The 15,120-nt window shown below is 36.6% G+C and overlaps 1 protein-coding gene across 1 annotated transcript; it reads left to right on the top strand.

Annotated features, from left to right (window-relative positions):
• The first annotated feature begins 1,575 nt into the window (after positions 1–1,575).
• Positions 1,576–4,365, top strand: LOC146940923 (glyceraldehyde-3-phosphate dehydrogenase, cytosolic). Its single transcript, XM_085754707.1, has 12 exons — positions 1,576–1,645; positions 1,750–1,782; positions 1,883–1,983; positions 2,074–2,189; positions 2,298–2,397; positions 2,730–2,876; positions 2,970–3,030; positions 3,203–3,300; positions 3,409–3,551; positions 3,645–3,728; positions 3,831–3,920; positions 4,028–4,365. Exons 1-12 carry the CDS (start codon positions 1,642–1,644, stop codon positions 4,071–4,073), a joined length of 1,023 nt encoding a protein of 340 aa, XP_085610833.1. The 5' UTR covers positions 1,576–1,641; the 3' UTR covers positions 4,074–4,365.
• Positions 4,366–15,120: the final 10,755 nt, after the last annotated feature.

Below are 15,120 nucleotides of genomic sequence, written 5' to 3'. Positions count from 1 at the left end.
CACTCTAATGATTTTTCTCCACGGTGATGAAAATTCTCCCAGAGACCCGCAGGTCTGCAACCCCCAAGTTACCTATGGTTATCATATTATCCATAACTTATCAAAAATTACATCTGTGTTGCAGTGGATTGGCAAGCTCCCTAACCCCTAGAGGGCGTTTGTTTGATCCATGCTACTCTTTTTTTTTATTTTCTATTGTATTAATAATATTTTTATTCAAAAAATGTGGTCCTGTAGGGACTTGAACAGCCGTTCTCTATGTTAGAATAAACAAAATAAACCACTGCACCAGTCCACAATTTTGCTAGTATTTTAAAACTGTTTAATATATATTTTGAAAATATTTGGCAAACCCAGACTCTGCAAAATTCTTGACTCCGCCACCGACTAACCAAACGTATAGTTAGCCGACATAGACAATAACGACTAAATGTATTTTATCATCGATTCTTAATTATCCATAACCATTAGGTTTCTTCTTCTTCTTTCGCTCCTCCTCCTCCTCATGCTCTTGCATTCTATCCACGTTGCTTTCCTTTTTCTTCTTTATCTTATTCTTCTAGTGGTTTATGTGAACATCTCTCGATTGATTTTTTTATTTAGTTTTCTTCAAATTTTCAGCATCGTGCTTCAAACCCCTAGAGAAAACTCTGTGTTTCAATCTAATATTTTTCTTAAGTTTGGTCAAATGTCAATGATTGTTTGATAGAGAGATGAAGATTTTCAGTAAGATGAAAAAATGCTTTTGAAAAATTATATGAACAACAAGGTAGTTTTGATATTATTATTAAATTTTAAATAAACTCTGGTGTAACAAAATATTTTGGAGGCATTACTAGAAAAAATCTAAAAAGTATGTACTATAGAGTTCGAATTATTGTTGTATATATGAGTCATTCGTGCAATGATTTAGTTCTTGCATTGAGGGGTTACTCAATGAGCTTTTTCATACACGTCTCTCATGTTCATTGCGAAACCAACCAGGTTGTTAATTCATTTGCTAAATTCGGTCTTAATTCATCCGGCAAGAACCATATTTTTAACATACTTCTAATTTTCCATTTTCGCCTTGTTGATCGATGGGAGATTCAATACCTTTTCTAGAGCTTTTATGCATTGTCTGTTTCTAGTAAAAACAAATAAGTTGATCGTAGAGAGGATAAATAGTTTATGAAAGAAATAAAAAGTCTTCCATTGTTTGGCTGCCATATAAGAGAGGAAAGAAAATATAATTTTGGTGGATCCCACTTACAATAAGTAAAAATAAATCTAGAAAATATTTGAAACTATGAAGAAATAAAAAAACAGTGGATGTCGTAATTGTGACCGAAAAGAGAAACGGGTCGGAATATTCTCGAAAATTCCAAGTCTGATTCCTTCTAGTAATCTTCTCCTATGTAAAATGTAACCCCTCGTCCAAGTCAAAATCAGGGGTAACCCCGGTTTGCAGTAAAAAATCAGCGGCTCTCTCAATGTTAAAAGTTACCCCTTCTCCAAGCACAAACGTCACGTGACACGCATGCCACTCCTTACACAGCCCTTTTAAATATCCCTCACTCTTCCCTTGTTTTCTCCACCAAACCTCACTCTAATCTCATTCTTATTTTCTCAACCTAATTTCAACTCAACACTACTATCTCAATGGGTATGTGTTCATTCTACTCTTTTTCCTTTTTCCTTTTTCTCTCTTAATCACCGTTTAATCTATTTCTCGTTTATTAATTAATGTCTTTTTTGTTTGTTGATTAGCATCTGACAAGAAGATCAGGATCGGAATCAACGGTAATTCAATTTTTCACTTTTCTGCTTTAATTACTTTGTTTGTTTTGATTATTATTATTATTGATTTTTATTTTACTGAACTGTTTTAACTTTAAAACAGGATTTGGAAGAATTGGACGATTGGTTGCTAGAGTTGCTCTTCAAAGAAACGATGTTGAACTCGTTGCTATCAACGATCCTTTCATCACTACTGATTACATGGTAAAATCTCTGATCCGATTGCAAAATTAATCAAACAACGAGATTCGAACTCTGGATTTGTATTTTTACAATATGTTTTTGTATATGCAGACCTATATGTTCAAGTATGACACTGTTCACGGTCAGTGGAAGCATTTTGAACTTAAGGTTAAGGACACTAAGACCCTTCTCTTTGGTGAGAAAGAAGTTGCTGTTTTCGGAACCAGGTAATTTATGATCTGTGATTTTGGATCTGAATCTCATGCCCCTTTTGGATGTTGTAATTAATTAATATAATTGATTAGTTAATTAATCTGATTGCATCTGAATAATAGGAACCCTGAGGAGATTCCATGGGGTGAGGTTGGAGCTGATTACGTTATTGAGTCAACTGGTGTTTTCACTGACAAGGACAAAGCTGCTGCTCACTTGAAGGTTCTTTTCATTTCATTGATCTCAATTTCAATTATTATTTGATAGAGCATTTTGGGGTTGTTAGATCCATGTATCCGACTCTACTGAGTGAGACAATGCTTGATTGTTTGTTATTATTTGTTTATTTGATATGAATTATGCGTTTTGTTAGACACAGTGTTGTGTTTATTTGTTAATTATTGAGTGACTTGTTACTAACATCAATATCAAACTAGTATTGTGATTTACATATGATTAGTTGTTCCCTGTTTGAATGATTCGATACAGTGATATTGAGTAGTGATAATTTATTGATTTGAAATTTATGTAATTTGGATTGTTGTGGTGATTAGGGTGGTGCCAAGAAGGTTGTTATTTCTGCTCCCAGCAAAGATGCACCTATGTTTGTTGTTGGTGTTAACGAGAAGGAATACAAACCAGAGCTTAACATTGTTTCCAATGCTAGTTGCACTACTAACTGCCTTGCTCCCCTCGCCAAGGTTTTTTTTCAATACCCTTTTGTAGCATGTTTATTGGTTTGTTTTAAATTATTAGCTTCATTGGATAAAATTATTAATCTTTACTCTTTGCAGGTTATTAATGACCGATTTGGAATCGTTGAGGGTCTTATGACCACAGTTCACGCCATCACAGGTTGTTTATTTATCTTTTTACTAACTTGAGTTTGTTAATTTGATCTATGAACAGTGCATATAAAGAATGTTGTGCAAAAAGCATATATAAAAACTAGCTCATCAAACACTATCTATTTAAAGTAAGATTATATTCATGATTAACTGATTGATTCTTTGGTGTGATGAATCAGCCACTCAGAAGACTGTTGATGGTCCATCAAGCAAGGACTGGAGAGGTGGAAGAGCTGCTTCCTTCAACATCATTCCCAGCAGCACTGGAGCTGCCAAGGTACTCTATAATGATAAAAATTTGTCAAATTATTACATGGTTGAATGGTGCAAGTCTCATTTCAATTTCATCACTCTTGTTAATGAATATTGAATTTGAAACATACAGGCTGTAGGCAAAGTGCTTCCAGTATTGAACGGTAAATTGACCGGAATGTCATTCCGTGTCCCAACCGTCGATGTTTCAGTTGTTGACCTTACTGTAAGGCTTGAGAAGAAAGCAACCTATGAGCAGATCAAGGCTGCCATCAAGTAAAGTGTTAAACTTGAATCTCTTATATTTGACCAATTGAATAATTTTTCCCTCCTAACATAAACCTATTTTGTTGAAATTGCAAAAACCAGGGAGGAATCAGAGGGCAAGCTGAAGGGTATTTTGGGTTATACTGAAGATGATGTGGTATCTACTGACTTTATTGGCGATAGCAGGTAATGTTGGCTTTTTAAGTAACTTTGAAGATAAACTGTCATGATCAGTTTTTGGTATTCTCTCAATCTAATTATTACTGTGAACTTTATTTTCATTTGCAGGTCTAGCATCTTTGATGCCAAAGCTGGAATTGCTTTGAATGACAACTTTGTGAAACTCGTTTCTTGGTATGACAACGAATGGGGTTACAGGTAAACTACTCTAAGACCTTGCTATCACAATATGACATTGAATTGGTTGTCCAAAATATACATAGTGTTCATCGTACTCATGATACGTTTGTTTTTTGTTGTTGCAGTACCCGTGTTATTGATTTGATTGTCCACATTGCTTCTGTGGCTTGATGAGTCTGAGCTTGGATTGCATTGGAGTGTTCCAAATTTTGTCTCACTGGAGATTGTCATAGTGTGAATTTCAACCAAGAATAAAAATTTGTGTTGCTGGGAGTGATCTCGCTGATACACATTTTCTGCATTTTTATTTTTGTATTTTGGATTGAATAGACGGCTTTAGGTTTTTACCTACTCTTGTTTTAGAGAGGGATCTTTTCATTTTGATAATCATCTTACAATATTTACCATGTCTCTTTGCGATCCTCTTTATATTTAGCTTGATTGAGCTTTGCTTATCGATCAATCCAATCTTTTAAATTTGTTTATATAACAAGTAACAATTTACAACAGTATCGGAGTTATGCAGTTTCATTTAGCGTTGAAGAGCAAACTCCATTGAGAACAATTTACCTGTAAAAGAGTTTTAGAAATTCAAACAACATATCATTTCAGATACGTAAAATAATATGAGCACACAAAATGTTCTTTATAAAATAATGGTACTCATTACCACTTAGCTGAGGGGATACAGCTTCATAGTGATACCGTGATTTCCTTCTTTGAAAAAAGCAGTACATGAAAACTTTAGGAGAAATTGCCAATTTTTTCCCCTTAATTTTAAAAATAAATAAATTAAGAGTAAATTTCAAATACAATTTAAATAATAGAAAATACATATAATTCAATGAATTTTATTTTTATTTTTTACATAGTAAAATAAATTTCAAACGATTTGTATTGTTTTTGATGTACTCTATCAATTTGAAAAAACAAACATCTCTTTTGATAAAAAAAATAAGGGTCGTGTTGACGGTGCCCCGGGGACACTGGTTAAGAAAACTTAAAAAAAAGAAAGTTTTAAAGTGAAAATAACACCATGCTTTCGAAAAGTTGAGAGCACAAGTTCCAATGTAATGCTTACTACATTTGATCCCTTAACCAGTGCTTCGGGGCACCGGTTAACATTTCTTAAAAAATAATGTACTTGATGTATAATGAATATCTCTTTTAGTCAGTGGCGGAGCCAGAAATTTTATAGAGCCTGGGCAAAAAGTTTATCGCAAATTCATATGTGACATAATATATATATAGTCATAAATCGAAATAAAAGAGGTTTGTTATCATTTCAACAAAAGTACAATTTTAAATAAGAAAGATGAAATATAAACCTGCCAATAGCGTGCTAAATAAAATTAGGAGGTAAATGCCCTTTCCGCGACCTCTTTCAAGTGAATGTTCGAATAATATTAACATCATCAAGCGACTTGAATATCTTCCGCTCGGTGTAACATATCATCAAGTCATTCAACCATACATTGTTGATCTTGTTGCGCAATTTAGTCTTGATAGTCTTCATTGCTGAAAAAGCTCTTTCAACGGAAGCTGTCGACAAAATGAAAGTATTACTGATCCTTTAGCAATAATTATTCTGAATTAGGGTTTGAGAAATCAAAATTGGGGATTATCAACAATTCTAAATTGGGGTTTGGAATTTGAATAATCAACTCATTCACCCATTAACAAATAACAAACATCATTAACAAAATAGAACAAATAACAAAGGAAATAACATAGAATTAGAACAAACCTGGAGGAGAGTGGAGAGGAGAAGGAATGAAAATAGAGGCAGTCTGAGAGTTGAGAGAGGGAGTCAGGGAGAAGCAAAGGAAAGTAAAACAGAGATCGGCAGAGGGAGTGTTGCTTGTGTTGGAACAAAATGTGTTTAACAATGAACCTTAAAGAGTTTTGATGATAACAAGGTATTAAAAATTGTAAATTGGACTAGCTAATATTTGTTCAAGTGTACAGGACCATAATTATAAAGTTACATCATCATTGGTTCTGAATGAGCAAATAAAGAGCAAAGGAAACAACAAAAATTTGAAGCTTGGACGCTCCTGAAGGCAACTTGTTACTGAAGGGAAAAAGCACTCCTGAAGTTAAGTCGCTTCTGAAGTAAGGATAGTGCTCCTGAAGTTAAGACGCTTCTGAAGTAAGAATAGTGCTCCTGAAGACAAGAAGTCCAGAAGTCATATCATCAGAAGCTGCATCATCAGAAGCTGCAGAAGTCATATCATCAGAAGCTGCATCATCAGAAGCTGCCTCATCAGAAGCTATTGCACCAGAAGCTGAATCTCAACTGGATTTGCAAAAGATTCAAGAATTGAAGAATTATCAATGCAAAAGCTGTCTATTGGATTCGAAAACACAAACAAAGGATTAGTGGAATTTTGCAACGGTCATTTCAAAGGTGTTTGAAGGCTTGTGCTTGCAATTTGGACGAAAGCGTTGACATTGTACTTTGTACGAATTGTACAACCACGTTCTCCACCACTCTGTTTTGTGTCCACGCTACAAGACAAGAAAACAGCTCCAGAATACGGTCTCGCCTGCATATATGTTCCTTTGGATAAGGAATGGATTTCAAATTGGTTCTTCATAGGACAACACCAAATCAGGCAAAAGATCATTGGTGAAAGATCAAGCTTCAACAACGACTCTTTGGTGTGCTGGCAATTTCACAACGTCTCTTTCACACCTCTATATAAAGGAGTGAAGACTTAGAGTTTTGGTAATGCAAGAACGCTGAACGAAAGACTCACAAGATTTTCACAAGTACCAAACCTCTGCTGAAATTGTTCTGCATTCACTTAGAATTTCTGTGTCTCAAAGTCATATCTTAGAAATTCTTAAGTTCATTGAGTCTGTATCTGATTTGTATTGTGAGCACCTCTGATTGTATATCAAGTGTTCAACCTTAAACAATTTTCTGTGTAATTTTGTTTAGTTAGGAAGTCTCTTGCAGTTGTGCTTGAGCAGGAAGTCTCTTGATTGTGTTCTTGAGCAAAGGAAGTCTCTTGCTTGTGTGCTTGAGCATTGGAAGTCTCTTGCTTGTGTGCTTGAGCATTTGTAATCAGATATTACTCATAGTGAAATCTCCTTGGAAGTGCAAGGGGGACTGGACTACTTCCGGATTGTGGAAGGAACCAGTATAATTGCTTTGTGTCGTTCTTCCTCTCTCTCTCTCTGTTTTATTCCGCTGCATTTAGATTCTGATTATCACTTCAGAAGATGTCTCACTTAGCTTCTGATCAGTGTGTTCAGTTTTTAGGAGAAACGAAGAATTTTTCAAAACACAATTCAACCCCCCTTCTTGTGTTTTTTCTCACCTTCAATTGGTATCTAGAGCCTTGGTCTGTTGTGTAACACTTAACCGTGCAACAGTCAAAGATCTGAGAAAAACATGTCTACTCCTCCTCCTACTGGTCCTAGTGATACTAGCTATAAGAATGTCTCACATGATTATAGTGATAGTAAGAAAACCAGCGTTGGAAAAGTTCCAAAGTTCAATGGAGATGCTGAAGAGTTCTCTTGGTGGAAGACCAACTTTTACAGTTACATCATGAGCCTAGATGAAGAATTATGGGATATTCTGGAAGATGGTGTTGGTGATTTAGTCCTTGATGACAAGGAGCTTGAAGATAAAACTTCAAAGCAAGGTGAAAGTTTTGCAGAGATACAGGTTCCTGAAGCTACTCCAGAACCTGATCAGATAGCTGAATCTGAAGATAGTCCATAAGCTGAACCCACATCAGAAGCGCAAGATGAAGCTGCTTCTGATGAAGCACAAGATGGCTCACATCAAGCAGATCCTCCCAGAAACACATTCAAACACAAGTCTTCTCATCCTGAGGAGCTAATCATTGGAAACAAAGATAGTCCAAGAAGAACAAGATCACATTTCAGACAAGAGGAGTCAATGATTGGACTAATCTCAATGATTGAACCTACAACAGTTGATGAAGCACTTTCAGATGATGGATGGATCCTAGCTATGCAAGAAGAGTTGAATCAATTTCAAAGGAATGATGTGTGGGATCTGGTACCCCAACCTCAGCACAAGAACATTATTGGAACAAAATGGGTATTCAGAAACAAGCTGAATGAGCAAGGTGAAGTAACAAGAAACAAAGCCAGGCTTGTTGCACAAGGGTATAGTCAACAAGAAGGCATTGATTACACTGAAACGTTTGCTCCAGTTGCAAGATTGGAAGCAATCAGGTTACTTCTTTCCTATGCAGTTAATCATGGCATAATATTATATTAAATGGATGTCAAGAGTGCATTTCTAAATGGTGTCATAGAAGAAGAAGTGTATGTCAAGCAACCTTCTGGATTTGAGGATATTAAATATCCTGACCATGTTTTTAAACTGAAGAAATCACTATATGGCTTGAAACAAGCTCCCAGAGCTTGGTATGATAGACTAAGTAATTTCTTAATCAAGAATAATTTTAAAAGAGGACAGGTTGATACTACACTCTTCAGAAGGACCCTTGGGAAAGATATTCTTGTTGTGCAAATATATGTTGATGATATAATATTTGGTTCTACTAATGCATCTCTTTGCAAGGAATTTTCTGAGTTAATGCAGGATGAATTTGAAATGAGCATGATGGGAGAGCTGAAGTTCTTCCTTGGCATTCAAATCAATCAATGCAAAGATGGAGTCTATGTTCATCAATCAAAGTACACAAAGGAGCTTCTGAAGAAGTTCAAACTTGAAGATTGTAAAGTGATGAACACTCCAATGCACCCTACGTGTAACTTAAGCAAAGAAGATGAAGGAGCTAAAGTAGATCAGAAGCTGTATAGAGGTATGATTGGTTCTTTGTTATACCTCACTGCATCTAGGCCAGATATTTTATTCAGTGTATGCTTGTGTGCAAGATTCCAATCAGATCCTAGAGAATCTCATATGACTGCTGTCAAGAGAATCTTCAGGTATTTGAAAGGAACAACTAATCTTGGACTCCTTTATAGGAAATCCTTAGATTATAAGCTAATTGGATTCTGTGATGCTGATTATGCTGGTGATAGGATTGAAAGAAAGTCAACCAGTGGCAATTGTCAATTTCTGGGTGATAATCTTATATCCTGGGCTAGCAAAAGACAAACAACTATTGCTATGTCTACAGCAGAAGCAGAATACATTTCAGCTGCAAGTTGTTGTACACAACTACTTTGGATGAAACATCAGTTGGAAGATTATCAGATAACTGCTAACAGTATTCCCATTTATTGTGATAATACTGCTGCTATTTGCTTGTCTAAAAATCCAATTTTGCATTCAAGAGCTAAGCACATTGAAATCAAACACCATTTTATCAGAGATTATGTTCAAAAAGGAATTTTAGATATACAATTCATTGATACTGAAAATCAATGGGCTGATATATTTACTAAGCCTTTAACTGTTCAGAAGCGGTAGTCCATCAGAAGCTCTTTATTGAGGTTCTGAGGAAAACTCGCTTCTGATGATGACGTCAGCATCTGAAGTCCAGAAGCTGGATTTATTGCTTCTGAATAGTTGAATTAGTGGAAACGTTGGAAGTTACCTTTTAAAAAGTAACTTCTGGCCCACTAACTTGGTAGTTACTCTGTGAACCTCTTACGTGGCCTGTATGTGTTGGTGTATAACTAAAAGGGCAATGATGATTCAAAAGCTTTGAAAGTACTTTTCACGCGCCCCCAATTTTGTCATTAATGTTATGTTTGTTTGTCTCTTTTGAATTGCAATCGTTTTACTTTTAACACTTTGACAATTCACACACTCTCACTCACAACAAACACATTTGCTCTCAAACCTCTTGCGAAGTAAGCGCATTCTCTCAACCTTAGAACCCTAAAATCTTCATCTTCTTCAAATCTTCGTCTATCATCAAATGGCATCATCAAGCTCAAAAGTTTCAGAATCTACATCAACCATGCAAAGCGTACCAGGATCTGGGTCCATCTACAAAGAGAAGACTATGGATATTCCATGGGAGTCCTTAATAGTTCAAGTAGAGTCACCGGTGGATTTTGCTTCACTCAAGAAGTACGAAGTAAACATGGAAGGATTGATAGAGACTCAGATGTTGTCTGAGTATTTCAAGATGCTAAATGGGCCAACATATGTGATCTTGGTCAAGGACTTTTGGTTAAAAGCTGAAGTGTACAATGAAAAGCCTGCAAAAGTTGTAAGCAAACAAGCTGGGTCAAAGAAAGGGAAAATGGCCATGGATATGAATCCTACATCATTTGATAGCTTAGAAATAAGGTCTGAAGTGATGGGCATTCCTATAACCATCACTGAGGACGTTATAACTAAAGCTTGTAGAATGCATGCAGAGGGTAGATTCCAAGAAATAGTCAGGAAGGAAGATGTCCTGCTACAAGGTTACTACAACACTCTTCTGGGTGGGAAGAAAGATGCCAAGCCTTCTGAAATGGAGATTCACAACAGGATGTTGGTGAAATTCAGTAATGATTGCTTCTTTCAAAGAGCAGGAGGGTCTGACCAACCCAACAACCAACAGAAGCTAGCAATTTACTTCATGGCTATTCTGGAAAAGATAAACTTCCCCAGATATGTAATGGATCATCTCTGCTGGGCCATAAACGAAAGCACTATAAGAGGAAGAAAACAAGTACCCTATGGGAGATTGCTGTCTGAAATCTTTTTTCAAGGAAGGGTGCTGGAGTTCTTAAAGAGGACAAGGAATGCTTCTGATAGATGTTTCGATGTCTCTACTGCTGAAAGGACTATCAGTAGCAGGAGCTTATGCTCTATGAAGTTCATCAAGGAAGCCCCTAAAGATGAGAAGTGGTTAGAGTTGACAACTGCTGAAACTGAGATAATCAGGGACTTTCCTCCCATCTTTAAGGAAAGTGACTCTGATTTCCTAGTTCAATCAGTTGCTGAGTACGTCTTGGAAGAAGTTGCAAATTCTCAGGAGGAAGCTGCTCTTGCTAAAGGAAAAAGGGCCAGAACTAGTACTGTGTCAGAAGCTGCTGTTGCTATAACTGAGAAGCAAAAAGTTGCTAAGTCTGATGCTAAATCTGTTTCTGCCAAGGATAAAGGAAAGATGCAGAAGATTGGTGCTGCTTCTATTCCTCAGAAAAGAAGAAAAGGTAAGGCAGATTTGGTAATCACCAAAGAGCAGCTGGAGCAAGCTTTTGAAGATATAGAGAAAGAAGAGGCTGAGCCCAAGCTGAAGAGGAAGAAGGCTCCCCTTCAACTTGTGAGTCCTATGGTTGAGATGACTCCAATAAGGAAAAGGATGGCAGATGAACGTGCTTCTGATCTTATATCAGACAAAAAGGATCTAAAAGCACAATACAATCATCAAAGAGATGAAAAGCTCAAGGCTCTGGGTATGGAAGATTGTGATAGGTACTTCAAGGAGAAATTGGCTGAAGTAAGAGCCATTGCTGGTAAGTCTACTGAAGACAATGAGGATGAAGAAATGATGATTTTTATGGAAGATGCTCCAGAAGAGGCTCCTCAAGCTGCTGGTCCACAGAAGATCACTTCTGAAGCTGGCCCTGCAGCTGAGGTAATCCAGATTCCAGTCACCTCTATCCCCATTTCACCTTCTTCACCATCAATACCTGAACCAATAGAAGACACTTCTGTCTTAGACAGTCTTGCTCTCCACTACTCAGGTGAGTTACCTATAGACAAATCTACCTCAGAAAAGGCCTCTGAAACAACTCCAGAAGCAGCTGCTTCTGAAAATGTTGTTTCAGAAAACCCCCATCAACAAACACCTGAACCACATAAACCCACAACACCCCCACAATCACCAACAGCTACCATTGACCCCCAACTCAACACTCATATATCAACTTCACCACAACAACCACCAACTGACATTGAACACTCCCCACAACCAACTCCCATGGATATTGACAACTCTCAAGTCAATGTCCAAGCCTCAACCTCTACCGCACACATTGCTTCTGACCAGCCCTCATCTTCAAACACACAAACACACTTTACCATTCCAGTTCTTAACCCTGTTCAAGACCTGGAAATCAGTGATTCTGATCTTGAAACCCTTGAACAACCACCCACAAACATGCTGGAATCTGGATATATAAATGCTGAGCTTCTGACAATCCTTAGTCAAATGCATAATCTGGTGAATCAAAGAAGGTCAATTGATCTCACCAATGCATATGAAGACTCCTGGGTATCTCTTCAGAACCGGGCAAATGAGCTCATTGAAAACATAAAGGCTAAGTGCATCAGAGTCAAGCAAGCTTCAGTCAGAAGACTTATGGAAAAACTGAATCAGAGTCTTAGAGTAAGAAGTTATACACTGCTCCTGGCAAACCAGCCTTTCTTCTTAGAAACGGACTACTTGACCAGAGAAGCAAGGTTGTGTAAGCTTCTAAAGAAACAGATGGCACAGCAGCAGCAAGAGGCTAGAGAAAGGGAACAAGCTCTTCTCCAGAGGCAACAACAGCTTGAAGAACTGTTGCAGAAGAAAATTGAAGAAATGGAGGAGATGAAGAAACAACAACAAACCAACCCTTAGTTGCACACCTTTGTGTTATTTTTGTTTGTTGTTTGTTTTAAATTCTTAGTCCTTGCTTCTGAAACCATCTTGTTTTTCTATGCTTCTGAATGCTTACTGCTTCTGACTGCTTAGCTGCTTCTGATAAATGGATATTCATGCTCATATATTTTTGATCTGTTTTATTTAATTTATTTCTTAGTATACTCTCTCATGTTTAAGTTTTTCTCAAATCTTTTTGTCTTTTATGCTTATTTTTTTATCATTTTTTTTTTGATAATGACAAAAGGGGGAGTATATGTGACAAGTATTTAAAGGCTCTGAGCCCCATTAACATTAATGGCACTTGAAATTTTTGAAAAACTTCTATCATTTTTTTACCTTATTGGTATAAGTTATGAACGAACGAAGAAGTATCAAAATTCAAGTAAAATTAATTGAACCATTCTTCTTATCTATAAGTTAATTCTTTCAATGATTCAATTTTTTAAAGCTCTGATATTTTTATTGTGCGAAAAATGAATTTAATTAACCTGGATAGAACTTAGGGGGAGCTTACAAACCTCACCTTAAAGACTATCAGACTCAGGGGGAGTTTGAGCTTACAAACCTCAGATTCTGAGCTTACAAACCTCAGAACCCCAAAGTCAACTTGTTAATTAGATTAACAACAATTGATCAATTTTAAATACTTTTGTTTGTCATCATCAAAAAGGGGGAGATTGTTGGAACAAAATGTGTTTAACAATGAACCTTAAAGAGTTTTGATGATAACAAGGTATTAAAAATTGTAAATTGGACTAGCTAATATTTGTTCAAGTGTACAGGACCATAATTATAAAGTTACATCATCATTGGTTCTGAATGAGCAAATAAAGAGCAAAGGAAACAACAAAAATTTGAAGCTTGGACGCTCCTGAAGGCAACTTGTTACTGAAGGGAAAAAGCACTCCTGAAGTTAAGTCGCTTCTGAAGTAAGGATAGTGCTCCTGAAGTTAAGACGCTTCTGAAGTAAGAATAGTGCTCCTGAAGACAAGAAGTCCAGAAGTCATATCATCAGAAGCTGCATCATCAGAAGCTGCAGAAGTCATATCATCAGAAGCTGCATCATCAGAAGCTGCATCATCAGAAGCTGCCTCATCAGAAGCTATTTCACCAGAAGCTGAATCTCAACTGGATTTGCAAAAGATTCAAGAATTGAAGAATTATCAATGCAAAAGCTGTCTATTGGATTCGAAAACACAAACAAAGGATTAGTGGAATTTTGCAACGGTCATTTCAAAGGTGTTTGAAGGCTTGTGCTTGCAATTTGGACGAAAGCGTTGACATTGTACTTTGTACGAATTGTACAACCACGTTCTCCACCACTCTGTTTTGTGTCCACGCTACAAGACAAGAAAACAGCTCCAGAATACGGTCTCGCCTGCATATATGTTCCTTTGGATAAGGAATGGATTTCAAATTGGTTCTTCATAGGACAACAACCAAATCAGGCAAAAGATCATTGGTGAAAGATCAAGCTTCACAACGACTCTTTGGTGTGCTGGCAATTTCACAACGTCTCTTTCACACCTCTATATAAAGGAGTGAAGACTTAGAGTTTTGGTAATGCAAGAACGCTGAACGAAAGACTCACAAGATTTTCACAAGTACCAAACCTCTGCTGAAATTGTTCTGCATTCACTTAGAATTTATGTGTCTCAAAGTCATATCTTAGAAATTCTTAAGTTCATTGAGTCTGTATCTGATTTGTATTGTGAGCACCTCTGATTGTATATCAAGTGTTCAACCTTAAACAATTTTCTGTGTAATTTTGTTTAGTTAGGAAGTCTCTTGCAGTTGTGCTTGAGCAGGAAGTCTCTTGATTGTGTTCTTGAGCAAAGGAAGTCTCTTGCTTGTGTGCTTGAGCATTGGAAGTCTCTTGCTTGTGTGCTTGAGCATTTGTAATAAGATATTACTCATAGTGAAATCTCCTTGGAAGTGCAAGGGGGACTGGACTACTTCCGGATTGTGGAAGGAACCAGTATAATTGCTTTGTGTCGTTCTTCCTCTCTCTCTCTGTTTTATTCCGCTGCATTTAGATTCTGATTATCACTTCAGAAGCTGTCTCACTTAGCTTCTGATCAGTGTGTTCAGTTTTTAGGAGAAATGAAGAATTTTTCAAAACACAATTCAACCCCCCTTCTTGTGTTTTTTCTCACCTTCAGCTTGTAGTTGTAGAAAAAGAGAAGAGTACACACGCTGAAAAAATAGAAACAAAACACTAAATTCCGTCTCTTTTTTTTTTTTTAGTAAGAAAAATGGCATTGGGCTGGGCTTTTACAATGCAAGCAGCAGTAGAGTCTGGGCTGCAACCCAGCCTACCTGGGTGGTGCCTGCGCCACTGCTTTTAGTTAAAAAAGTTATCGAAGATTTACCCAAGCTGTAGGAGAATGCCACAATAAATGTAGCATGGCACTAACGTAAAACACGTCCATAAGAAGTATTTTGAGAAAGAAGAATCCAAATTAATGTTAGGACTTTTGAAGAGATGACCTACTTATCCTTATGTTGGCATGTCACTTATACCACAAAAGAATGATAATTTTGTATAATGTTTGAAAGATAAATGACCAAAACGAATCTTTTAAAAGATAAAATACTTAAACGAATTGTGATTATGGAGTAAAATACAAAAAATATAATTACTAATAAAAAATTATCTAACATAA

Source organism: Medicago sativa, chromosome 3 (genome assembly GCF_051527215.1).
Source record: "Medicago sativa cultivar Bolivia chromosome 3, Bolivia_mono, whole genome shotgun sequence".
Lineage (NCBI taxonomy): Eukaryota > Viridiplantae > Streptophyta > Magnoliopsida > Fabales > Fabaceae > Medicago > Medicago sativa.
This window is presented reverse-complemented; position numbering and strand designations above follow the sequence as displayed.

What these genes read in the sequence shown, in the direction of transcription:
- LOC146940923 (XM_085754707.1), top strand. An exon ending in GCCTTGCTCCCCTCGCCAAG is followed by an intron (nt 2,877 to 2,969) that starts GTTTTTTTTCAA and finishes TACTCTTTGCAG; the next exon opens with GTTATTAATGACCGATTTGG. An exon ending in CAGATCAAGGCTGCCATCAA is followed by an intron (nt 3,552 to 3,644) that starts GTAAAGTGTTAA and finishes TGCAAAAACCAG; the next exon opens with GGAGGAATCAGAGGGCAAGC.